General features: G+C 45.0%; 1 protein-coding gene across 1 annotated transcript in view; it reads left to right on the forward strand.

The window, feature by feature from the left end:
- The window catches only part of LOC124799102 (aminopeptidase N-like), a 147,122-nt gene that overhangs the window by 102,070 nt on the left and 17,838 nt on the right, over window positions 1–27,214 (forward strand). The window contains exons 10-13 of the mRNA XM_047262641.1: window positions 1,042–1,225; window positions 9,305–9,579; window positions 17,718–17,908; window positions 24,571–24,738. Coding sequence (XP_047118597.1) covers window positions 1,042–1,225; window positions 9,305–9,579; window positions 17,718–17,908; window positions 24,571–24,738 — 818 coding nt within the window. The remainder of the gene's footprint in view (window positions 1–1,041; window positions 1,226–9,304; window positions 9,580–17,717; window positions 17,909–24,570; window positions 24,739–27,214) is intronic.

The following is a 27,214-nucleotide window of genomic DNA, read 5'->3' on the forward strand; positions in this document are numbered from 1 at the left end:
CTTTACTACATTAAGTGTCTCATTTCCTAGTCTAATTCCCTCAGCATTACCCGATTTAATTCGACTACATTCCATTATCCTCGTTTTGCTTTTGTTGATGTTCATCTTATATCCTCCTTTCAAGACCCTGTCCATCTCATTCAGCTGCTCTTCCAGGCCCTTTGCTGTCTCTGACAAAATTACAATGTCATCGGCGAACCTCAAAGTTTTTATTTCTTCTCCATGGATTTTAATACCTACTCCGAATTTTTCTTTTGTTTTCTTTACTGCTTGCTCAATATACAGATTGAATAACATCGGGGAGAGGCTACAACCCTGTCTCACTCCCTTCCCAACCACTGCTTCCCTTTCATGTCCCTCGACTCTTATAACTGCCATCTGGTTTCTGTAAAAATTGTAAATAGCCTTTCGCTCCTTGTATTTTACCCCTGCCACCTTCAGAATTTGAAAGAGAGTATTCCAGTCAACATTGTAAAAAGCTTTCTCTAAGTCTAAAAATGCATTAAACGTAGGTTTGCCTTTCATTAATCTATTTTCTAACATAAGTCTTAGGGTCAAAAAAATGGTTAAAATGGCTCTGAGCACTATGGGACTTAACATCTGAGGTCATCGGTCCCCTAGAACGTAGAACTACGTAGACCTAACTAACCTAAGGATATCACACACATCCATGCCCGAGGCAGGATTCGAACCTGCGATCGTAGCGGTCGCGCGGTTCCAGACTGTAGCACCTAGAACCGCTCGGCCAACCCCGGCCGGCCCGTCTTAGGGTCAGTATTGCCTCATGTGTTCAAACATTTCTACGGAATTCAAACTGATCTTCCTCGAGGTCGGCTTCTACCAGTTTTTCCACTCGTCTGTAAGGAATTCGCGTTAGTATTTTGCAGCCGTGACTTATTAAACTGATAGTTCGGTAATTTTCACATCTGTCAACACCTGCTTTCTTTGGGATTGGAATTATTATATTCTTCTTGAAGTCTGAGGGTATTTCGCCTGTCTCATACATCTTGCTCACAAGTGAGTGTGTGTCTGTCGTTGCAGTTCCGCTTCCTGTTGACTGAGGAGACGACGGACAGCCCGCAGTGGATCGTGCCCCTGACGTGGGCGATGACCGCGGAGCAGCTGGAGAACACTAGCCCGCAGCAGTGGCTGGCGGCAGGGGCCACCGTTACTCTTCAAGACATCCCCGGTGACGGCTGGCTGCTGCTCAACAACCAGCGCACAGGTGAGCCAGCTGCCTCATTGTGTGTCACGTGTGTGTTTTGTAGCTCGTTTTATGCGGCGCTATTGAGTGCCACTCTTTTCGTATCACAGTAGCACTTGCACCATATGTTCTCAACACATTTACGATTATTTCGTCCACTGTCACCCAGCGATTTTCCATCACAGTGGCCTGAACTGCTGCAATAGACCTGACCTGGGCACTGAGTATCTTTCACGGTAGTCTCCCTATTTCCGAACTTTCTACTCCACTCATACACTTGCTGCAGTGACAGACATGTAGTACCATACTGGACCCTCATTCGCCGATTTTCGTACCTTTACTGTTCAAAAAACGTATGACAGAACGCTGTTCTTTATTTGGATAGCCCTTTGAACTGGTATTGTGGACGCGTTTCGTTTGTCTTTAGTATTCTGCCGCCTGTAGGGCGTTCATTACATCATTGGTAATAGTATTGCGAACTTACAGAACAACGGCACGATACATTTTTGAGGTTTTCATTCCACTCCCCCTCGTATATCTTACCGGGCCGCCCACAAGTTTTACGTTATGTTCACATAACGACACATGCTATACAAAGACTTAGATTTAACATGGGTACAACGCTTTGAAATAAATACTACATATATAATGGATAGTAGTAACAGCTATAGCACTAGGGTAACTCAAATGAAAAACTTAAAAGTCCAATATAATTCCTGAAAGTTGTACCATAGATTTTGCAGTTGTCAAGAGTTATTATCTCTGTTTTCGACGAATGACGTATAGTTGGCAGCCTGTTGCATCACAGAAAATGAAGCCGTGTCAGTACATAGATGGCTGCACCATTGGGGCTTGCACCGCGTTGATATAGCGATCTGTGAGACATTTATTTAACAGTAGAGTTGTCAAATCTGTGAAAATACATCGCAAGGTGAAAATACAGAACACCTACATGTACGTACATAATTCGCAAGCCAACGTATGGTATAGCTGCTGGTAAACGTTTCGGGATATGAGGTCGTGGTCCAAGAAAGTCTTCTGTCCCTGATGTTTCGTCCAGGACTGCGCTGGACATCTTCAGAGGCGCTCCTCCGCTGAGTCTTGCAGTCCTGGACGAAACGTCAGGGACAGAAGAGTTTCTTGGACCACGACCTCATATCCCGAAAGTTTTACCAGCAGCTATGCCATCCGGTCGTGAAAGCCTTCATTTTATGACCAACGTGTGGTGCTTGGTGAAGGGGATCTTTCCTTTTTCTGTTTGACTCGCAAATGGAGCTAGGGGAAAACGGCTCGTATGTACTTCCGTAAGAGCCCTACTTTTTCTTGTCTTGTCTTCACTGTCCTTAGGCGAGACGTACGTTGGTGTCAGTAGAATCGTTCTCTGTTTAGTTCTATACACTTTCCCAATAACGTTTCTCACCAGCAATGCCCATGTAGGTTCACAGAACATCTCTGTAATACTCGCGTGTTGATCAAACCTACCAATGACAAATCTAGCAGGACGCCTCTGAACTGCTTCGATTTCTTAGTTCACTGACCTGGTGGGGATCCCAAACACTCCAGCAGTATTCAAAAATGGGTCCCATAAGCGTTCTGTATGCGCTATCCATTATAGACGAGTTAAACTTTCACGGAATCGTCCCAATACCCCGGAGTTTACTATTCGCTTTTCGTACAACCGATCTAATGTGCTCGTTCCATTTCACATCTTTTCATAGAGTTACTTCTTCTTTTGCTGGTGCTTGGTCCCGCGGTTTCGCAGGGTCGGCATGGTTAGGACAGATTTGGCAAGGTTAATTTCAAGGGGTGGCTGGATGCCCTTCCTATCGCCGCCCTGTACCCTTTGGGACGGATTAAGTGTACCCCAGCTATCTGCGTCTAGTGTAATCCATAGAATAGCGTGAATGTGTTCAGATGTCTGCGATTCGTGTAACTGAGGTGGAACGTGGGGACCAGCCCGGTATTCACCTAGGGGCATATGTATAAACGCCTAAACACCACATCCAGGCTCGCCGACACACCGGCAGACGTCGTTAATTCGCCAGGCGGATTCGATCCGGGGCCGGCGCGCCTACCCGAGTCCATCAAGCAGCACATTAGCGCTCTCGGCTAACCTGGCGCGTACTTCAGAGTTGCTTCTAGATGTTTAATTGACATATGTCAAGCAGCGCACCACTAATACGACATTCGAAGATTAAGGGACTGTTTGTCCAACCAGAAATTTCATCACTGTGGTCTTATATCTTCTTCCAGTCTCTCTACGACAACACTTTACCAAATACTGAGCGTCATCGGCAGACTGTTGCAAACTACTGCCCTCTCAGTCCGTCGGATTCTTTATGTATACAGCGGTCCTGTCACGCTTCGCTAGGGCGCTCCTGACGATGTTCGTGTCTCGAACGTTCTCCATCCAGAACAACGTACCGGATTCTGTTATTTAAGAAGGCTTCTAGTGGACACAAGCTTTTCTTCTCAAGGAAATTTATTATATTCGAACTCACAATATGTTCAAGAATTAGACAGCAAATCTGTGTTAAGGATATTGGTCTGTAATTTTTCGGGTCCCTTATGTTTCTCTCCACATATGAAAGAGATAACAACGGCCTTTTTATTATTTTCAGTCATATGAGACTTTGCACTGAGCGAGACATTCTATGTAAAGCACCATTGTCGAAGAGTACTCTCTGTAAAACCAAATTTTGATTCCATTTGGCCCTAGTGATTTATTTGTTTTCAGATCTATCACATGTTTCTCAGCGCCAAAGAATGCCTATTTCTGTGTGTTCCATATAGATGTCTATGAAACGGTCAAATAAACTTACGTCCGTGCGATCCTCCTGCGTGAATGACTTTTTCAAACGCGGGATTTATAACATCAGCTTTCGTTTTGTTGCCTTGTATTGCCACATTGTCACACCAGCTTCGTCGACGAGTGACTGAAATGGCTTAGCGATTCTACAATGCCCACAATTTTCTCGGTATCTCGTATAGATATTTTGCTAAGGTATGTCGGTGGAAGTTGTATGCCTTACGCATAGATATTTTTATGGACAGCCGAGGTCACAGTTGCATGTTATGGTATAGGAAGAGATAGCGAAGTTCTGTAAACTCTGCTGACGTGGCGTCTTCACTCCAAGTAGCTGTCCCAATGCATTGTGAGACCAGGCCTTAGATCGTGATCAAGGTATTTTTGGCTGAAATACTGCTGCCATACGTCACTCGGATATTCGTGTTTGGCGGACTACTAAATGAACAAAGGAAACACTATTGGAAAACACTAAAATTACTTCACGGTAGTTGAATTGCATCTGTAACAACTGAATATCATTATTTAAAACCATAGCAGATTTTCAATCTATTATTTTCTGCTCATTTTGAGATTAGAGCATGTTAATTACCCCCCCCCCCCCCCGTCTAAAATATAAAGAAATTTATTCTATCACTTGCGCCTTGTCCAGCGGTTACGCAGGGTCGGCCATGGTTAACCGGATTTGACACGTTAATGTTAACGGGTGGCCAGATGCCCTTCATGCCGCCACCCCGTACCCCCCAGGACGGAAATAGTGTACCCCAGTTGTTTGTGTCTAGTGTAAATCGTGATATAGTGGGAATGTGTTTCAAATGTCTGTGAGTCGTGTAACTGAGGCGGGACGTGGGGACCAGCCCGGTATTCACCTAGTAGGATGTGGAAAACTGCCTAAAAACCACATCCAGGCTGGCCGGCACACCGGCCGTCGTCGTTAATCCGCCGGGCGGATTCGATCCGGGGCTGGCGCGCCTACCCGAGTCCAGGAAGCAGCGCGTTAGCGCTCTCGGCTGTCCTGGCAGGTTGTAAAATATAAAGAAATTATTCATTCTAAAATAAAATGACAGGCTTTTTTACGAAAATATTCTACTTTTTGAGAAGCACTACCCTGACTATAGCCAATCAAGGCGTAGGCTTTCCTCGGCAGTTTCACGCCATCTAAATGAAGGAGTCCACCAAACCGTGCTGGGGGTGCAAACCGACACTTCGCAACATCACTTGGTCGGGTACACAGATTAGTATCTTCTTGTGACAGCAGCTCCCTTCTACAACACGTCAGATGCTTCGAAAGACAATGCTGTAATCGTGGTAGCGAGAACCAGAAATATTACAATGCTTCACATGCTGGCCTGAGTGCATGTACCCAGTAGCCATACAACGCCACGCTTGTAGTCAGTGCTAACAGGGCCCTTCCTTTGTCTGAGGCCTCACTGCACGTTATTTCTACGCCTGTATCAATTCTCCGCAAGCCCCCTGACGGTGTGTGGCAGAGGGTACTTCTGGTACCACTAACTGATCCCCCCTTACCTGCTCCACTCGCGAATGGCACGTGGGAAGAATGGTTGTCACTAAGCCCCTGTTTCATCTCGAATTTCTCGAATTTTTTCATCTTGATCACCTCAAGAGACGTGGGAGGAAGCAATACGTTCGACGAAAGAATCCTCTAGAAATTTCAGTAGTAAACCTATGCGGATTGGTTAGCAGCCTCTCGCTTCTGCGCAGCTCTGCCGTGTAAATGTGACCCTCGTGCCACACGCCAACTCTTCACTTCACTGTACATTGTTAACACTGAGGTGAAAGAAGTCAAGGGATGCCTCCTAACAACGTGTCTGACCTCCTTTTGCCTGGGGTAGCGTAGTAACTCGACGTGGCATGGGCTCAGCAAGTCATTGGAAATTCCCTACAGAAATATTGAGCTGTGCTACCACTATAGCTGTCAATTTCCGAAAGTATTGGCGGTGCACGAACTGACCTCTCTATTAGGTTTCATACATGTTCGATGGGATTCATGTTCGACAATCTGAGTGACTGAGTCCTTCGCTCGAATTGTCCAGAATGTTCTTCAAACCAATCGTGAACAGTTGTGGCCCAGTGACACAGCGCATTGTCGTCCGTAGAAATTCCACCATTGCTTGGAACCATGAAGTCCATGAATTTCTGCAAATGGTCCCTAAGCAGCCGAAAATAACCATTTCCAGTCAACTATCGCTTAGTTGGACCAGGCGGCCCAGTCCATTCCATGTAAACATAGCCCATACCATTTTGGAGCCACCGCCAGCCTGCACGGTGGTTTGTTAACAACTTGGGTCCATGGCTTCGTGGGGTCTGCGACACACTCGAATCCTACCGTCAGCTTTTACCAACTTCAGTCGGGAGCCCGCCCGGTTGGCCGTGCGGTCTAACGCACGGCTTTCGGGGCGGGAAGGAGCGCCGGTCCCTGGCACGAATCCGCCCGGCGGATTTGGTCGAGATCCGGTGAGCCGACCAGTCTGTGGATGGTTTATAGGCGGTTTTCCATCTGCCTCGGCAAATGCGGGCTGGTTCCCCTTATTCCGCCTCAGCTACACCATGTCGGCGATTGCTGCGAAAACAAGTTCTACACGTACGCGTACACCACGATTAAACATAGGGGTTAGCACTCGTCTGGTGTGAGACGTTCCCTGTGGGGTCCACCGGGGGCCGAACCGCACAATAACCCTGGGTTCGGCGGCGCAGGGGTGAAGTGGGCTGCGGCAGTCGTCGTGGGGTTGCTGACCACTGCGGCTGCGGCGGGGACGGAGCCTCTCCGTCGTTTCTAGGTCCCGGGTTAACATAACATAACGTAACATAACTTCAGTCGGGACTCATCTGTCCAGGCCACCGCATTCAAGTTCTCTAGGGTCCAACCGATACTGTCACGAACTCAGGAGAGCCGCTGCAGGCGATATCGTAGTGTTAACAAAGGCACTCGCGTCGGTCGTCTGCTGCCATAGCCCAGTAACGCCAAATATCGCCGCAGTGACCTAACGGATACGTTCGTCGTACGTCTCACATTAATTTCTGCGGTTATTTCGCGCAATGTTGCTTGTCTGTTTGAAAGATTACCGTCAAACCTCCTTGCCAAGAGACGCCAGATGTAAGTTGATGTCGTCAAGCCCTGAATGAAAATTGCGCAACGGATAACTGGGGAGGGGAGCTTGAGAGCGCTACCTAGAGAGCGTGCCCTATTCTGTACGATCCTAGGCAAGGGTCTGGAGGGCTCACACTGTGACGTGTGGGTCCTTGCATTCTATATCTTTTATTTTAAATGAATTCCTTTAACTTGACTCCTTTGTGATTTTTAGGGTATGTTAAAGATTGATGACAATTGATTATCTGTTTATTTTAAACATTATCACTCGACTTTACAGCGATTGCAGCAATAGTTCCAGTTTACAGATATTACAACTTTACAACTTATAGCTCGGGTATATTATATACTAATCTGCACGCACATTTCTACGGGCAAGACGGAATTGCGTTGGCCAAATGTATACTACCAAATTCTCCCAATATTTTACATGGAGCGTCCACTATGTGAGGAGGATAATGGGCAAACTGGGGACCAGACACATTAACACATGGGGGTCAAATTTACGAAATTAAACGAGAACATTCATTTCCTTACACAATCCGAAGCTGGAAATAAAAGAATTAGTGAAAATTTTCAAATACCTCTCTTCAACGCGTGAAGATCGAGACAGACGCACTGAGGGCATGTCTGCTCACTTACCCGTCTTCTGTAACACTCCCCGAATATGGCGGGCAGCCAGGGGTCTTCCTGGGCCCCGGTGGAGGGGATGGTAGAACCACTTGGCCGTGACCAACCTCTCCACCCCAAATCTTGTGACACTCGAACGTCTTTGACTTTTACCTGCCTGTGCTGTCTCTCTGATCCCCTACCCAGCAGTGAGGTTCGCTCTACTGCGCTACAGAACTACTTCCCAACTAAGAGCCGGCCCGGGTGGCCGAGCGGTTCTAAGCGCTACAGTCTGCCTTGGGCGTGGATGTGTGTGATGTCCTTAGGTTAGTTAGGTTTAAGTAGTTCTAAGTTCTAGGGAACTGATGACCTCAGAAGTTAAGTACCATAGTGCTCAGAACCATTTGAACCATTTGATCCCAACTAAGATTTGGCCACGCTTTATAGAAAGGTGTGAGGAGGATTAGGAAACTTCATGCGCAAATTCACATTCACGTACAAGAAATGCATAATACACGACTCATATAAGCCTGACACATTTCTTTCCACAAGTCGACGTGGGTTCTGTTGCACCCGCGTCGTGCAAAAAAATTGGCGGCGGAGCCGCCTCCGTTTGTATTTCCCCGTGCGAGCGAGCAGCGAAACCTGCTGCTTATGGAGCAGAAACTACTGTACCTTTTCATGTTAACACTGACAACTCGGCGCAAACGCCGCTGGTCTCGGTCCTTAAGTGAAGGCCGTCGGTCACTGCGTTGTCTGGAGTGGAGGCACTGCCAGAAATGAGGTATTCTCCGCACACTCTTGACACTGTAGATCTCTCAATATTGAAAACTTTGAACATAGCTGCTAAGGTTCAGTGACCGTGTCAGAATTATATTGGAACAAATAAGCCTTCGGTCACAAATATTAAGTCAAAATTGACCTGGTTTCGACGCTACTATGAGCGTCGTCTACGGAATTAGACTAATTGTTCTAAAACATATTAGGTATATAGTACATTAATAAATTTCCAGTCAGTACAAACTTTACTTTTATTAATGTTCTATGTACCTAATATGTTTTAGAACATTTAGTCTAATTCTGAAGACGACGCTCACAGTAGCGTCGAAACCAGGTCAATTTTGTCTCAATATTGAATTCCTTAACGATTTGCGAAATGGAATGTAGTATGCGTCTAACTGCAACTACGATTCCGCGTTCCAAATGAATCACCTGATTACAAATGACAGCTCCGCCTACGCATCGCCCTCTTATATCTTGTTTGGCCGGCCGGTGTGGCCGTGCGGTTAAAGGCGCTTCAGTCTGGAGCCGCGTGACCGCTACGGTCGCAGGTTCGAATCCTGCCTCGGGCATGGATGTGTGTGATGTCCTTAGGTTAGTTAGGTTTAATTAGTTCTAAGTTCTAGGCGACTGATGACCTCAGAAGTTAAGTCGCTTAGTGCTCAAAGCCATTCTTATATCTTGTTTACGCGATACTATCGCCTTCTCTGTTTGTGCATATCGCTATACCGTGACTTTTGTTACCTCAGTGTATGTGATGTTAGTCTTGTGAAGCCGACGCGACGCTCGCCCGCAGGTTTCTACCGCGTGCTGTACGAGGCGGACGCGTGGGCGCAGGTGTCGTCGGCGCTGCAGCAGAACGCGTCGGCGCTGCCCGTGCTGACGCAGGCGCAGTTGGTGGACGACGCCTTCTGGCTGGCGCGCGCCGGCCTGCTCGACTACGGCGTTGCGCTGGACACGACGCTGCACCTCGCCCAGGTGGACGACTACGTGCCGTGGTCGGCTGCGCTGGGCGTGCTTTCCTACCTGAAGGACCGCCTCTATGGCGGGGACCACTACGGCAACTTCAAGGTAAGTGCCAGAGGCAGCTCAGTATTTGGACTGATGATAAATATCGATAAATCGATACGTCGACGTTTTTTCCAAAAGTATTGTTATATTCGGAGATACCTTTCCCTCCTCGAAATCTATAAACTGATCCTCAAATGACAATATAGAGTGCTGATATATTTACTTCATATTATATTTTTACGCAATTTTCGATAAATATTTGAAGTTGTTATTTTGAAATTGTAGAGAACATAATTTTACTTTCACTGTGTGAAAGAGTCTTACTACTTTTTGAGCTTTTTCACGTCCAATCTTTCTCTTTGACCGTGTGAAGCAAATATACAGGGTGGTCCATTGATCGTGACCGGGCCAAATACCTCACCAAATAAACATTAAATGAAAAAGCTACAAAGAACTAAACTCGTCTAGCTTGAAGGGGGAAACCAGATGGTGCTATGGTTGGCCCCTTAGATGGCGCTGCCATAGGTCAATCGGATGTCAACTGCGTTTTTTAAATAGGAACCTCCATTTTTAATTACACATTCGTATAGTACGTAAAGAAATATGAATGTTTTAGTTGGACCACTTTTCTCGCTTTGTTATAGATGGCGTTGCAATAGTCACAAACATATGGCTCACAATTTTAGACGAACAGTTGGTAACAGGTAGTTTTTTAAATTAAAATACAGAACGTAGGTACGTTTGAACATTGTTCCAGTGTGATACATGTACCTTTGTGAACTTATCATTTCTGAGAAGGCATGCTGTTACAGCGTGATTACCTGTGAATACCACGTTAATGGAATAAATGCTCAAACTGATGTCCGTCAACCTCAATGCATTTGGCAATAGGTGTAACGACATTCCTCTCAACGGCGTGTTGTTCGCCATCCGTAATGTTCGCACGTGCATTGACAATGCGCTGACGCATGTTGTCAGGCGTTGTCGGTGGATCACGATAGCTAATATCCTTCAACTTCCCCCACAAAAAGAAATCCGGGGACGTCAGATCCAGTGAACGTGCGGGCCATGGTATGATGCTTCGATGACCAATGCACCTGTTATGAAATATGCTATTCAATACCGCTTCAACCGCATGCCAGCTATGTGCCGGACATCGATCATGTTGGAAGTACATCGCAAGTCTGTCATGCAGCGAAACATCTTGTAGTAACATCGGTACAACATTACGTAGGAAATCAGCATACATTGCACCATTTAGATTGCCATCGATAAAATGGGGGCAACTTATCCTTCCTCCCATAATGCCGCACCGTACATTAACCCGGCAAGGTCGCTGATGTTCAACTTGTCGCAGCCATCGTGGATTCTCCGTTGCCCAGTAGTGCATATTATGGCGGTTTACGTTACCGCAGTTGGTGAATGACGCTTCGTCGCTAAATAGAACGCGTGCCAAAAATCAGTCATCGTCCCGTAATTTCTCTTGTGCCAAATGGCAGAACTGTACACGACGTTCAAAGTTGTCGCCATGCAATTCCTGGTGAACAGAAATATGGTAGGGGTGCAATCGATGTTGATGTAGCATCCTCAACACCGACGTTTTTGAGATTCCCGATTCTCGCGCAGTTTGTCTGCTTCTGATTACCCGCGACAGCAGCTAAAACACCTACTTGGGCATCATCATGTATTGCAGGTCGTGGTTGACGTTCCATATGTGGCTGACACTTTCTGTTTCCTTAAATAACGTAACTATCCGGCGAACAGTCCGGACACTTGGGTCATGTCGTCCAGGTTACCGAGCAGCATACATAGCGCACGCCCGTTGGACATTTTGATCACAATAGCCATACATCAACACGATATCGAACTTTTCCGAATTGGTAAACGGTTCATTTTAACACGGGTAATGTATCACGAAGAAAATACCGTCCGCACTGGCGGAATGTTACGTGATACCACGTACTTATACGTTTGTGACTATTACAGCGCCATCTACCACAAAGCGAAAAAAGTGATCCAACGAAAACATTCATATTTCTTTACGTACTACACGAATACGTAATAAAAATTGGGGTTCCTATTTAGAAAAACGCAGTTGATATCCGTTTGACCTATAGCAGCGCCATCTAGCGGGCCAACCATAGCGCCATCTGGTTTCCCCCTTCAAGCTAGACGAGTTTCGTTCTTTGTAGTTTTTTCGTTTGATGCTTATTTCGTGAGATCTTTGGCCCGGTCACGAACAACGGACCACCCTATATGATTACTTTTAGGAGATGGCTGCATGCTGTCCCCTTACAAGTTCCTAAATGGCACACTAGCCTATATTTAACATTAATGAACATATTATTTTTCAATCGTACTCATGGAATTACATCCAAAAGCAGTTTTTTATGGGCTAAGGGTTTTTAAATTAAAAATTCGTCCATAGCATAAAAGGCATTGTCCAGAAAAAAAATGATTTAAGATCAGATTTAAACTAGTTAACTGATTCTTCCGTTACTTCTCGATAGAACGCGTAATGTGGGTGTTATACAGGATTAATTTATTTGGTTAACTGTATTTCGGATCATTTGATGATGGGCTTGTAAGCTGAAAATTGGTTAGCTGAAAAAAATTGTTCTGTAGAACATCTAAAACATTGTGCTTTTCATTTATAAGTTTTGAATTTGTTTTCATACTTGTCAGACATTTTATGCTACTCGGCAGTGTATCTATCGCGAAAAATGCATGTTGACTTTCACACAGTGGTCGTGAAACAGACTCACTGCTTGCGCTGGGTGCTATTTAAAATCTCATATCGCAAAGAAAATAGGCAACAGACAATAGTAGCTCTACCTTTAACGGCTAACATCAATGTGTATTCCGCAGCAGTTCTGGAAGGACCACCGTATGTAGTAGCTAAGTCGGCACACCTAACAGCCAACCATGTCTCGCGGGTGTATCTGAGAGCTGGTTTCTCAGGATGGGGCAGGAAAATGTTACGATTGTGGATGGGACCGTAATCAGTTTCTCTCGGTTGCACAATAAATACGTAAACTTTATTTCAAGAAATTAAAATTTTAAAACAATCTCTTAAAAAAACACATTTGACTGTGTGACGGCTGAAGGCCTTATCACAGGAAAAATTCCACAATTCCACCAACAATAACCTCGAACAGCAAACGGCTGAAGACCTGAATTAGAAGTCAGAACAACACTTTCAAATAGCACACATTAAGAGAAATACTTCGTTTTAAAACGAACAGTAACACGGCTGAAGGCCTTATTACCAAGGAAGTGAAATTACTGCTCGGCTGAAGGCCACACCAACAATAATTAGAAAAATACAAATATCTTTGAAACAAATATCACAATCTAAGGAATAAGTTCAAGCGGTTCTCAGCAAGTGCTCCTAGGGTCGGCCTGGGAAGGTAACTCAAACATAAGGTAAGGTGAGACAGGCAGCCAACAGTTGTACTCACGTAACAGGATGGCAACTCAAACTAGGAGCAGCTTAAGCGTCGACCGACCGACTAACCAATCCGCCTAAGGTCCGATCACCGGCACAACGATGGAATATTTTTAGGCAAGGGCGAAAAGAGAGGTAGCAGTGCGTCTTCAGAAAATCTGCCGCGCCCCCAACCGACCTGATGTCCGTTCGCAACTCACCAAATCCAGTACACAGACAGCATTAAAATAACTGCTCATTCAAAACCAGAAGATACACACGGATCCGGGAAAACAATTCCACCAACAACTCACAATACTAAAACCAGTCACTGTGGAACAACACGGACGAATTATAAGTCGGCACAAACACAGAGAAGCCAGAAGCGGTCGGAAGACCAAATGCACGTGGCCCGCTGCGATGACCGACCGAACGACCAACCAACGGTCGTCCCTACTCAAGTCAGGCACGGGAAAGATCCCAGTATAAATCGTCGACTGACAACTTATTGTCTTACAACTCCACTCCTTCGACACACGACGACGCGGAAATAGTACAGGCCGCTTCAAAGGTGGTACCACAGTACGTGCTATCGATAAGAGCTGGTGCTGCTACTAACGGACAGACAAGGCGAGCAAACGTAGTGGCGCCAGTGAACACACTAAAAAAACGAGACGCCACTATCGCTATTACAAGATGACAAGCTACGAACGGCATCAACGCGAGCCACACACGGCTCATTATCCTGGCGTGTGTAAGCGTTCCAATTCCTACAGAGTCTTGGTTTCAACAGAATTAGCAATCTTGGCGATTATTAGCACCACTTCAATGCAATAGCGTTATGGGCTAGCGAAGTTCATAGGAAAATATCTCTATACATTTGCATCACTGTTATCTGTTTGTCATTTCACTGTCACATTCACTTTACGAATAAAACTGGAATGCAACGGAGCCGCTCACTGGCTGTAAGCAGGGTATCTTTGGGGAATTAGACAGCGTTTTGTTTTTCAACGTTGTATGGCTTTATCTCTGTGACAAGTGATTGTTCATATCAGTGAACGTAAACGCTATACCGTGTGTATTGACTTGTCGAGTTTGCTTTGCATTGTTTAGCTGTTCAATTTTGCGTATTTGACGAATTTTGCTCGTACCTGTTTTACGTATTTGGTTTGTGGATATCAATATGCCCCGTTCCAGCAATCGAGTGTTTAAAAAAAGGCACAATGAGTGGAAGAAGAAATCTTTTGTTGTTTCGAAGGGAGATGCTGCTCAGACTGCTTCACAGACTACTCCAAATGAATGTGATAGAACTACTTCCAGCAAGAAACTTTGTGACATGAAAGAAAAATTTGAAAACTATGAAAGTGACAGTAATGATGTGAATGAAATAATTAACATTTCCTTGTTCTCTAATATTTCGCAACATATATTTTGCAAAGAATGAGGACTGGAATTGAAAACAACTTCATACATTGGTTTGGCATGTAAAATGTTATTGAAGTATAAGAAATGTGCTGCAGAAGTTTTGTTTTCTAATTCCTCGTAATGGCAATAGTGGAAAGAAGGTGTATGATATAAATGTTAGGCTAGTGTGTGGTCTGCGTTGTACTGGCAAGGGCAGTACTGCAGGGAAAATGTTATGTGGAATTACGAACTTTCCAAAACCATCAACCAAGTTTGGATTTTATAATGAATTGGTGGGATCTTCTCCTGAAGATATTGCTCAAGCAACAATGAAGAAAGCAGTTGAAGAACCCTGTGACAGATAATGGGAATTTTAGAGATTTAACTGTTGCTTTAGATGGATTAAGGCAACGTAGAGGTCATAAATTTCTAAATGGAGCTGTGACAGCTACCAGTGGAGACAGTTGCAAAGTAATTGATGTTGCTATTCTCTCAAAACATTGTTAGATGTAAGAATTATACCAAGGAAAACATAGTGAAAGTTGTAAAGCAAATTTTCACGGCATGACTGGAGCAATAGAAGTAGAGAGAGTGAAAGCATTTTTTTCCACATCACAGGAGTGGTATAATGTATGATGCACTAACTATCTAGGACATGGTGATCCTAAGGGATATAAAGCTGTAGAGTAACTCAAACCTTATGGCAATGATATTCACATTAAAAAACAGGAGTGCATTGGACATGTGCAGAAGCACATGGGGGCTCGCTTGCGCAAACTAAAGCAGACATTAGGATCCCAGAAGCTTAGTGATGGTAAAACCCTTGGAGGAAGAGGAAGATTGACAGATGAAGCAATTGACAGATTGCAGAGGTCTTATGGGTGTGCAATTAGACAAAATACGAGAAGCATTGAGCATATGAGGAGAGCAGTATAGGCATTATTTCTTCATATTGCATCAACAAATGAGCACCCACAACATGCACTGTGCCCCACAGGTGATGACTCATGGTGTACCAATCACGAAAGGAATATTCCCATAAAAACAGTATGCCAAATGCTGTAATTGATGTAATTAAGCCCATATTCAGAGATTTATCACACCCAAGTTTATTGGAAAAGTGTTTACATGGGAATACACAAAATCCAAATGAAAGTGTAAATAATTTAAGTTGAATTAGGACTCCCAAAAGAGTATTTGTACAATAAAACATTGCATTTTGGAGTATATGAAGCAGTGTTAACATACAATGAAGGAAACATTAACAAATGTGATGTGCTGAAACGTTTAGGTTTCCAACCAGGACACAACACCATTTCCACAATGCGCCCAATTGGTGAAGAAAGACTAAGAGGTGTAGGAAGAAGAGACAAAAGCCTACAACATGTAGCAAAAAGGAAGAAGGGACCAGTGAAAAGGAAACTAAAACTGGAAAAAGAAGAGAATGCTGATAATCCATCATATGGGGCAGGAATGTATTAAAAAACTTTGGAAGCCGTTTCCCGTAACTTTAAAATTTTCATCTTTGAGGAACATTTTCTCAAAACCTGAAATTTATACACAATATTGTTTACTTCTTTTCCATAATTTTTAAAACAAATTGTAAAAAAATGTATAATTCAAAATTTATAGAAGAAAAAGAGCAAAATTTTAGTGAAAAAAATAAGGGTCTGTTTAAAAAATGTAAAACAAAAACCACTAAATATTTCTTAACATGGCATTATAGTTTTGTAGAGAAATATTCACTGAACATGTAGTCCAAATTTCAGAGCAATATGTTTAATGGTTTTAGAAAAAACGTTCATTCTATTTGCTAAAATTAACATGGAGGAGATGGATCGTTCCGGCTCCCCTTAAATAGGGCTCCGCAGACGGCGCGACAGCAGAGGAAGTCCCCAGTATATCGCTTGCAAAGCTTGGCTAACAAGTTGCCAATGTCTCGGCGCCAGCATTGCCAAACGATCTGAAAATTACGTCGTGTCCTCGATCACAGCTTTGTACTGGTTTACTTTGAAGGTGAACGATCTGGTTGTGAACACCATCTTCATACAGGAAGTTGAAAAGCATCCCATTTTATGCAACGAAAAGCTCCCAGGTTACTGCAGGAGAGATTTAACAGAGAAAGCAGGGTGTGAAATGGGACGAGAATTTCATATTACATGTGCAATGTACTGTACATCTATTGTTTAGAGTAAAGTTAACGGTACGTCAGAGGAAGCAAATCTACAAGAGATAGCAAATTATACCGATAATATTCTTTTGAATGACTAGCAGCCTTTGACATTCTGTAAAATTACATCGTCAAGTGGAAACGAACAGTGAGAAAGCCACAGATCTCTGATACGTGTAAACACACTGGTGTTCTCATGCAAATGATTTAACGAGTACAAGTCTTCAACACCATACCTCTGCGTATATAAATCTGAAGATATTTGGGTTTTGAAAATAAAAGTAACGATGGGCTATGGCGGAAGAAATCAACCGCGCCAAAACACTGTAGTACTGCTTAGTCGTTCTGTAGAGAGCTATGAATTTCGAATCAGTTCTTTAAAGCTTCTTGGCTGCTACATACAGTCTGCAGTTTATATTTCTTTGGATGTGCGGAACTGAGTTTTCTTAATCAAGAGCAATAATAACAGAGAACCACACCTTCCTCTGAGCTAAAATCTGTCCTCAGCATGCCGTGTGTAACAGAAAGATTCTCGATTGCGACAAGCAGTACTCCCTCTCCTTCACGATCGGACACAGCAACCGCAGTTTCTCATTTTTGAGGTGCCTTCTCTGCGGAACTGCGTTGCCAGCTGGTCGGTAACCAGTTGCCGATGTAGGTTGCCTAACAGTTGCGTCCCTTTTCCGTTTCTCCGTGTACGGACGCCCTTACTATTCATTCTACTTATATTGCTTATTGGAGTGACGATCCTGTTCTTTAACCTTGTTGATGCCCATGCTAGCTTTCTACAGAAAAAAAATCTTTGGAAGATTTGAGAAGTTTTCAATCTTCACGTAAGGTCTTCAACAAATTTTTCGTTACAGGCTATGTACAACAAAATCTCTCGGATCCAAAGATCCCTTTTTTAGAAAATTATGACCTCTTTTGGATATGATAAAAACCAATTCTTTGATCTGTTTAAGACATCGAAGTAATACAGATCTGTACATACAGTTTTCCAAAAGCAAAGATACTTCTCCTCATAGCGAACTAACTCGTCAACTCAGTAATTATGCAGCCTCCTCACGTCACAAAACCCAATAGTAGGGCATGAATGAGGCAGTTACAAAGCTGACTAACGTGATTTGGGAATATTGGACAGCAGCAGTTATAGTAAATAAAGTTATTTGTGATTACCTGATGCTTTTACTGTTTCAGACTTACATGTTGGAGTTGTTGAGCCCGCTGTATGAGAAGTTCAAGAATTTCGAAGTAAGCTCAGAACTGTCGCACACGGATCGTCTGCTGATGGAGAAAGTGCTTACGTGGGTCTGCGAACTAGGGGACGCCTCATGCCAGGAAAAGGCTGCCGAGCTCTTTGGCGACATCACAGGAGATGGGAGCAGCAGGTGAGTTGATTTCAAGTCACATGCGCAGAAGTTTTCCTCGGGGTAGCTCTCCACGATAAAAAAGTGGCATGCAACTTTTTTACTTTTTTTTTTATCTGAACGTAAATATTATCTTGAGGAATAAGGCAATCATATATTTGCTGCGTGATCCATAACGTGGCTTTGTCCTATCTCTGTCGCCTTTGTGGCGCTTGAACTCCTAACCACGAATAACATCCCAGTACCGTAACACCACCTACTCTCTACTTAACTGTGAGGTGTCTAAACATCTTTTGAGGAATGGCAGCCCATTCTTCTTAGTTCCGAAATCAGAGAAGCTGTTGATGTTACACGCTGGGGTGTGCAGCCAAGTCGACGTTCTAAACTCATGCCAAAGGTGTTCTGTTGGGCTCGGGTTGGGACTCTGGGCAGGAAGTCCATTTCAGGAATGTTGTTATCGACAAACCAATGTCTCAAAGATGATGCTCTATAACGGGGCGTCATGCTGGTACAAACAGGCAACGTCACTGAACTGTTCTTCTGCTGTACATGATGCTACAGAATGTGTTCACATCCTTTCTTAACCACAACTAGGGAAATACATCCTAACCACGAAGAACATGCCAGTACAGTAACACCACCTACTCTGTACTTAACTGCTGGCGTTACATATGATGGCAGGTAGCATTCTCCAGGATTTCGCCCAACCCTAATACTTCCACCGGACTGCCACTGGGTACAGATGTTTCAATCGTTTGTAGTCGTCCACTGTCGAATGGCCTCGTGTCTTGACCACCTCAAGCGTCCACAAGCACTGACTACAGAAACATGCGCCGTATGAGGAGCTGCTCGATCGTTGAAACACATTCTTTTTAACACTCTACGCATAGTCATTATGCTAGCCGGACTGCTCGCAGCACTTTGGAACTCCCACTTGAGTCCTTCCGCTCATTTCATGCGACTTTTTACAACCACATTCTGCAAAGCTCGACGGTCCCTGCGTGATACTTATTTAGCTGTGGTTGTTCCTTCGCGTTTCCACTTCACTTAGAAGATTGAAATGTCCCAGATAGATTTGTCACTCATGTGACATCCAGTGACTACAGTCCGATTAAAACTACTTGATAGTTGACACTTCACGCGTTGAAGCTGGTTTCCTCCCTCAAAAGAGAGCGCTCAATGTCACGCCCGAACTGTTCGCTGTTACCAAGTTGCCAGACTGACACAACAATTGGTCATTTCACTTCCAGTTCCTTATCGTCATTCTTTCCTGAGGTGTGTGTATCTCGAATCATGGGTATGGCTTTTTCTTCGTATTTCAACACTCATGATAAGCACATCAAACAAAACACACACACACACACACACACACACACACACACACACACACACACACACACACACACACACACACACACACAAAAACAAGAACACACACACAACGACGCCAATGCAGTAAACACGCTTCATACGCAGCACTAACCAGACACTACCGGATATTTCCGCACAAGATACGGTTCAGCGTCACAGATGCAGTTATCGTAATCAGAGAGATCGGCTTACATTAGATTAGCTACCCACAATATTGCATGAAGCCGAATTTTTGAAGACAGTAATTCATCGTCGTGAGTGGGACCACAGTTATAAACAGAAGTGCTTAATCTAGCATTGTAGCATAGCGCAATGAGCAGTCTATCAACCTGACGTGTAAAAGGGTTAGGTTCGAAACTCAGCAAATACAGTGCGATTTTTTTTATTTCCAAAAGAGCTTGATTTCTAAAAGCGTTTGAATATTATTAATATTAAATTAATTGGCTCAAACGTAATAATTTATTTCTAATACTTTACCGCGTCATTACATCATCGTATTGGCTTTTTTATTTGCTCTTTTTTTCCTCACATGCTTTTTGCGTTTGGAACCGACCTGTGTTACCCATCATCTGCAACCAAGTGTCAATCAGGACAGCTCATCGGGTGGTATTGCTGCAGCTCCTGAAGTCAATGTGAAGATAATTTCACGTTGGTTAGTTGGTTGGTTTGTGGGAGGGGACCAGACAGCGAGGTCATCGGTCCCATCAGATTAGGGAAGGATAGGGAACGAGGTCAGCCATGCTCTTTCAAAGAAAACACCCTGGAATTTGCCTAAAGCGATTTAGGGAAATCACAGAAAGCCTAAATCAGGACGGCCGCATGGCGACTTACGCCCCCGTTCTCCCGAATGTGGGTGCAGTGTGCTTATGATTGCGCCACCTCGCTCAGTAATAATTTCAAGTAACCAATGAGAAATTACGGTCTGCTTTTAGCGCTGAAATTGAATTTTTTCTGTCTTGACTTTGCTCTTTGACCTTAGCATTAATCGCCGTGAACAAAACGATCGTGATTTTACACTACTGGCCAGTAAAATTGCTACACCACGAAGATGACGTGCTACAGACGCGAAATTTAACCGACAGGAAGAAGATGCTGTGATGTGCAAATGATTAGCTTTTCAGAGCATTCACACAAGGTTGGCGGCCTACAACGTGCTGACATGAGGAAAGTTTCCAACCGATTTCTCATACACAAACAGCAGTGAACCGGCGTTGCCTGGTGAAACGTTGTTGTGATGCCTCGTGTAAGGAGGAGAAATGCGTACCATCACGTTTCCGACTTTGATAAAGGTCGGGTTGTAGCCTATCGCGATTGCAGTTTATCGTTTCGCGACATTGCTGATCGCGTTGGTCGAGATCCAATGACTGTTAGCAGAATATGGAATCGGTGGGTCCAGGGGAGTAATACGGAACGCCTTGCTGGATCCCAACGGCCTCGTATCACGAGCAGTCGAGATGACAGGCATCTTATCAGCATGGCTGTAACGTCTCGATCCCTGAGTCAACAGATGGGGACGTTTGCAAGACAACAACCATCTGCACGAACACTTCGACGACGTTTGCAGCAGCATGGAGTATCAGCTCGGAGACCATGGCTGCGGCTACCCTTGACGCTGCATCACAGACAGGAGCGCCTGCGATGGTGTACTCAACGACGAACCTGTGTGCACGAATGGCAAAACGTCATTTTTTCAGATGAATCCAGGTTCTGTTTACAGCATCATGATGGTCGCATCCGTGTTTGGTGACACCACGGTGAACGCACATTGGAAGCGTGTATTCGTCATCGCCATACTGGCGTATCACCCAAAGTGATATTATGTGGTGCCATTGGTTACACGCCTCGGTCACCTCTTGTTCGCATTGACGGCACTTTGAACGGTGGACGTTACATTTCAGATGTGTTACGACCCGTGGCTCTACCCTTCATTCAATCCCTGCGAAATCCTACGTTTCAGCAGGATACTGCACGACCGCATGTTGCAGGTCCTGCACGGGCCTTCCTGCATACAGAAAATGTTCGACTGCTGCCCTGGCCAGCATATTCTCCAGATGTCTCACCAATTGAAAACGTCTCTACAATGGTGGCCGAGCAACTGTCTCGTCACAATACGCCAGTCACTACTCTCGATGAACTGTGGTATCGTGTTGAAACTGCATGGGCAGCTGTACCTGTTCGTGCCATCCAAGCTCTTTTTGACTCAATGACCAGGCGTATCAATGCCGTTATTACGGCCAGAAGTGGTTGTTCTGGGTACTGATTTCTCAGGATCTATGCACCCAAACTGCGTGAAAATGTAATCACATGTCAGTTCTAGTATAATATGTTTGTTCAATGAATACCCGTTTATCGTCTGTCTTTCTTCTTGGTGAAGCAATTTTAATGGCTAGTAGTGTACTTCTGCCACAGACTGTTGACCGCCGTTTCATCGGATTAATTGCACATCGTGATGCTGTGGTTAGGTTAGGACGTGAATTTAAGTCCTGGCTACAAAACGGGTCGTCTGCCGCAGTTCAGTCGTTGGTCACTTGAAGTCAACCGTCGACTGAGCGTCTCTCATTTCTAACCTACCTCGCAGCGGGCACTACATTTTAGCGCGTTAGACATTAACAGCGTTTTTGAAGTGATCCGCCCTGTTTGTGTGTAGCCTATAACCGAGCGGTAGCCGGTAGCCGATGTGGCAAAACCGTAGCGGCTAGTGACAGACGTCAACTGTCACGTAATTTTAGTCGGACTATTGTCCAGGTTGGAAGGCAGTGAATTCTCCTGACAGACCCATTCTGCTGTTACACCTTCTCTGCTGACAACAATTTACTCCCCGCCTCCATCTACACTTCTGGGTCTGCCTCTTTTGTCCACATACTTCTTATCAGATAGTGTAGTGGATCCATTTCTTGTGCCCAGTTATTCCTGATCAGACAGTGTATACATGAACCATCAGCTTTCGTAAATTCGACTGTATAAAAGAGGTCACTCACAACATCAAAGAGAATATAACATATACATTTAGTAGGCGTTCGCTGCTTTAGTCAGTTCCCATTAAATTCTTCTGTCTTGCAGATCGCGTGGCACAGCAAACTGATAAACCAATTTTTCTGCCTCTAATGCAGGCGCCCTCCATCAGGATACGCGCCCTGCTCTATGAGCGCAGATTTGTTACCATAGCAATGAGAAGCCTGAACTCTTTGTATTGTGTTACTGCGACCCTTGCCACTGCCGAGCCTAGGGACTTGAGAATGCTTTCGATGTACACAAACTCTTCTGTCGACTGTTCCACTGCACTCTCCGCAGATTAAATTCAAATTATCATTTCATGACGATAACTATTACATTGATCTAAATCATATTGTGACATTCTATTCAACAGCACCATTCAGACTTAAAATTGAGTTATATTTCAAAACCATAATCTGAAGAGCCAAAGAAAGTGGTACGCCGCGCGGGAGTAGCCGAGTGGTCTCAGGCGCTGCAGTCATGGACTGTGCGGCTGGTCCCCGTGGAGGTTCGAGTCCTCCCTGGGGGGCCGGCCAGAGTGGCCGAGCGGTTCTAGGCGCTACAGTCTGGAGCCGCGCGACCGCTCCGGTCGCAGGTTCGAATCCTGCCTCTGGCACGGATGTGTGTCCTGTCCTTAGGTTAGTTAGGTTTAAGTAGTTCTAAGTTCTAGGGGACTGATGACCACAGTAGTTAAGTCCCATACTGCCCAGAGCCATATTTGAACCTCCCTCGGGCATGGGTGTGTGTATTTGTCCTTAGGATAATTTAGGTTAAGTAGTGTGTAAGCTTAGGGACTGATGACCTTACCAGTTAAGTCCCATAAGATTTCACACACATTTGAACATTTCTGAAAGAAAGTGGTACACCTGCCTAATGCGCAGGATCCCCGCGAGCACGCAGAAGTGCCTCAACACGACGTGACATGGACTCGACTAATGTCTGATGTAGTGCTCGAGGGAACTGAAACCATGAACCTTGCATGGCTGTCCATAAATCCGTAAGAGTACGAAGTGGTGGAGATCTCACATGAACAGCACGTTGCAAGGCATCCCAGATATGCTCAACACCTATCACGTCTGTGGAGTTTGGTGGCCAGCGGAAGTGTTTAAACTCGGAATAGAGTTCCTGGAGCCACTCTATAGCAATTCTGGGCGTGTGATGTATCGCACTATCCTGCTGAAATTGCCCAAGTCCGATGGAATGCACAATGGACATGAATGGCTGCAGGTGACAAGGTGACAAGGCAGGATGTTTACGTACGTGTCACCTGTCACAGTCGTATCTAGACGTATCAGGGGTTCCGTGATATTCCAACTGCGCAGGCCCGTACCATTACACAGCCTCTACCAGCTTGAACAGTCTCCAGCTGGAAAAGAGGGTTCATGGATTCATGAGGTTGTCTCCATACCACTACACGACCATCCGCTCGATACAATTTGAAACGATATCCGTCTGACCAGGCAAAATGTTTTCAGTTTTCGACAATCCAGTGTCGCCGTTGACCGGCCCAGGCGAGACGAAAAATTTCGTGCAGTCACCAAGGATACGCGTGTGGGCCTTCGGCTCTGAAAGCCCATATCGTTGATGTTTCGTTGAATGGTTCACACGCTGACACTTGTTGATGGCCCAGCACTGAAATCTGCAGCAATTTGCGGAAAGGATGTCCTTCTGTCACGTTCAGCGATTCTCTTCAGTCGTCAATGGTCCCCTTCTTTCAAGATCTTTTTCCTGCCGCGGCGATTCCGGAGGTTTGGTGTTTTACCGGATTCTTGACATTCACGGTACACTCGTAAAACGGCCGTGGGGGAAAATCCCTACTTCATCGCTACGTCGGAGATGCTGTCTCATCGCTCGTGTGCTGACTGTAACACCACGTTCAAACTCACTTAAATCTGGATAACCTGCCATTGTAGCAGCAGTGACTGATATAGCCGGCCGGTGTGGCCGAGCGGTTCTAGGCGCTTCAGTCTGGATCCGCGCGACCGCTACGGTCGCAGGTTCGAATCCTGCCTCGGGCATGGATGTGTGTGATGTCCTTAGGTTAGTTAGGTTTAAGTAGTTCTAAGTTCTAGGGGACTGATGACCTCAGATGTTAAGTCCCATAGTGCTCAGACCCATTTGAACCATTTTTAGTAACTGATATAACAACTGCACCACACACCTGTTGTCATATACAGGCGTTGCCGACCGCAGCGCCGTATTCTGCCTGTTTATATATCTCTGTATTTGAATACGGATGCCTATACCAGTTTCTTTGCCGCTTCAGTGTAAATGTCACACCAGACAGTGTACTGGAGCGTTCTCTGTCGATGTTGTAGCGTCGCTGCCGATGTGCGCAGCGTGGTCTACTGCAACGGCGTGCGGCGCGGCAGCGTGGACGACTGGCAGCGACTGTGGGAGCACTACCTGGCTACCAACGTCGCCTCCGAGAAGACCGTGGTCATCGCTGCGCTCGGTTGCTCCAGCAACGTCACGGTCCTCGAAGAGTGAGTAGCATAGCGCAGAGTATTGGCAGCGATTCGCCTTGCTCGCATAAGCACACCGAACAATAAAAAGTGTTGAAGGGTACCTATATGTGAAGGATCTGTTTAGGCATTGGTGCTCGTGGTGAAGGTGAAAAAGGCTGTATCTGTTAACATGCAAAGTGGGAAGACATGTGGATGTACATGAAATTAAAAACCTTTGATGTTTAAATGAACTGAGTCGCCGGATCTGCACATTTATGATCTTTGAGTACATACAAAGGTTGCCCAGAAAGTAATGCACCGCATTTTTTTTTCTCAGCCGAAAACAATGCTACGAATGCGAAACTTTACGTCTGCTGAGCGAGCGCGCCAAGTTTCCGTCACTTCCAACAGATAGCGTAGCTGCAGGGCAGTTTCAAAATGGCGTCCGTAGATGATGTACGTTACAGCAATGTGCCGTCATTAAATTTCTCACTGCAGGGAAAGAAACTATGGGAAACATTCACAAACGTTTATGCAAAGTCTATAGAGTATCTGCTGTCGACAGAAGCACAGTTAGTCACTGGACACAAAAGGGTGAGGTCATCAGAATGCGTCCGGCGGAGCTGTACGATTTGCAGCGGTCGGGGAGATCATCCACGGCTGTCACACCTGACATGTCGCAGCGAGCTTAGTCATTCGCAAGGACAGACGCAGTGCGACTCGGCAGTTGGCGCTGGACCTGTCAATCAGCAAAGGAAGCAGGGATACAATTATCCGCCCACTTGGATATTCAAAAGTGTGTGCAAGATGGGTCCCGCGGTGTCTAACGGTGGATCACAAACAAATCGCACAGAAAAAAACATTTGTCTAGATTTGTTGCAACGTTTTGAAGCTGAGAGGGAGGGGCCGCGCGTTGTATCCGTGCAGTCTCAGGCGTCTTGTCACGGTTCGCGCGGTTACCCCCGTCGGAGGTTCGAGTCCTCTCTCGGGCATGGGTGTGTGTGTTCTTCTCAGCGTAAGTTAGTTAACGTTAGATTAAGATTAAGGGACCGATGACCTCAGCAGTTTGGTCCCATTGTCCTTCCACAAATTTAAAAATTTGAGGGGGAGGCCTTCTTGTCCCGAATTCTGACAGGTGATCAAACATGGGTTCACCATTTTGAGCCCGAAACAAAAACAGCCGTTGGAATGGCGCCCCTCCCACTCCCCGCAGAAGAAAAAATTCAGAGCAACTGCTTCCACCGGTAAGGTCATGATGACCATGTTCTAGGACCTTGAAGGTGTGATTCTCATTGATGTGATGCCAAGAGGCGGTATCATTAATTCAGAAGCATATGTCAACACATTAAAAAAAACTCAAGACGCGCCTCTGGCGACTTCGGCCCCACAGAAAACAGGCCCTACGCAAATCTGAGGACTGCTGAACACATCGCAAAACACGGTTGGACAGTGTTACCCCATTTACCCTACATCCGTGACCTAGCCCCCACGGATTTCCATGTGTTTGGGCTATTAGAGGATGTCATTAGTGGAAGACATTTTGAAGACGATGAGGAGGTGATTCACACATTGAAGCACTGGCTCCGCCACCAGGACAACGATAGGTATCGACAGGGCATACACGCCCTTGTTTCACCCTGGAAGAATGCCATAGAACGGGATGGCGATTACGTGGAAAAATAGGGTTCGTAGATTAAATACGATTCTTTCGTGTGTGTAATTCTCATCAAGTCATCAAGTTCAGTAAAGAATTGTTGAAGAAAAAAATGCGGTGCATGACTTTCTGGGCAACCCTCGTATTAAATAAATAACTTGGCCATAAACATCTCTTGCACAACGGATACCAGTGAGACGTAAAAATGGAAGTTTGCTAGAGGATACGTAAGCACGTGCTCTGGTAAAAATATCATATTTATTCAAGACATAACTGATCAGACTAACGAACTAAACAATTAACAAATGGCTGATCATTGTTATTCTTCGTAACACTCTCAGCTTAGTTATCAAATTACATTTACATCTGCGTCTTGGAGACCACAGCAGGATTGATCATAAATCATGGAAGGGTCAAGGGAATCTTTCAGTGGCGACATTTGCGCACATATAAACATATCATAGAGATTCAGGAAAGATATAAGAATAAAGAAAAAGTTCACCAGTGGGCACGTAGTTAGCAAACGGTCGTTCCCTTGGCTTGAGTGCACGGAGCAACTGAACAAGGATTCATCGATAAAAGTAAACCGTTAATAATTGCACCACAGACGAAACTCTAAAACTAATTTGGAAGTTTTACCCAGAGAATCAGTAACTGTGACATGTAAGGATCCTCACAATCCACGAACATGTGTCGTGACAAACAAAAATTGTGCATAAAATAAGTGGTAGAATTCAGAATAACTAAACAAATTGGACAAGATACCTTGCTATGAAATACGATCTGCGGACTGAAGGCTCTCAGATCCGCCTTGACACGTGCTGAGACAACAAAGACAACTGGAAATTAAGTTACGAACTG

Source organism: Schistocerca piceifrons, chromosome 5 (assembly GCF_021461385.2).
Source record: "Schistocerca piceifrons isolate TAMUIC-IGC-003096 chromosome 5, iqSchPice1.1, whole genome shotgun sequence".
Classification (NCBI taxonomy): domain Eukaryota; kingdom Metazoa; phylum Arthropoda; class Insecta; order Orthoptera; family Acrididae; genus Schistocerca; species Schistocerca piceifrons.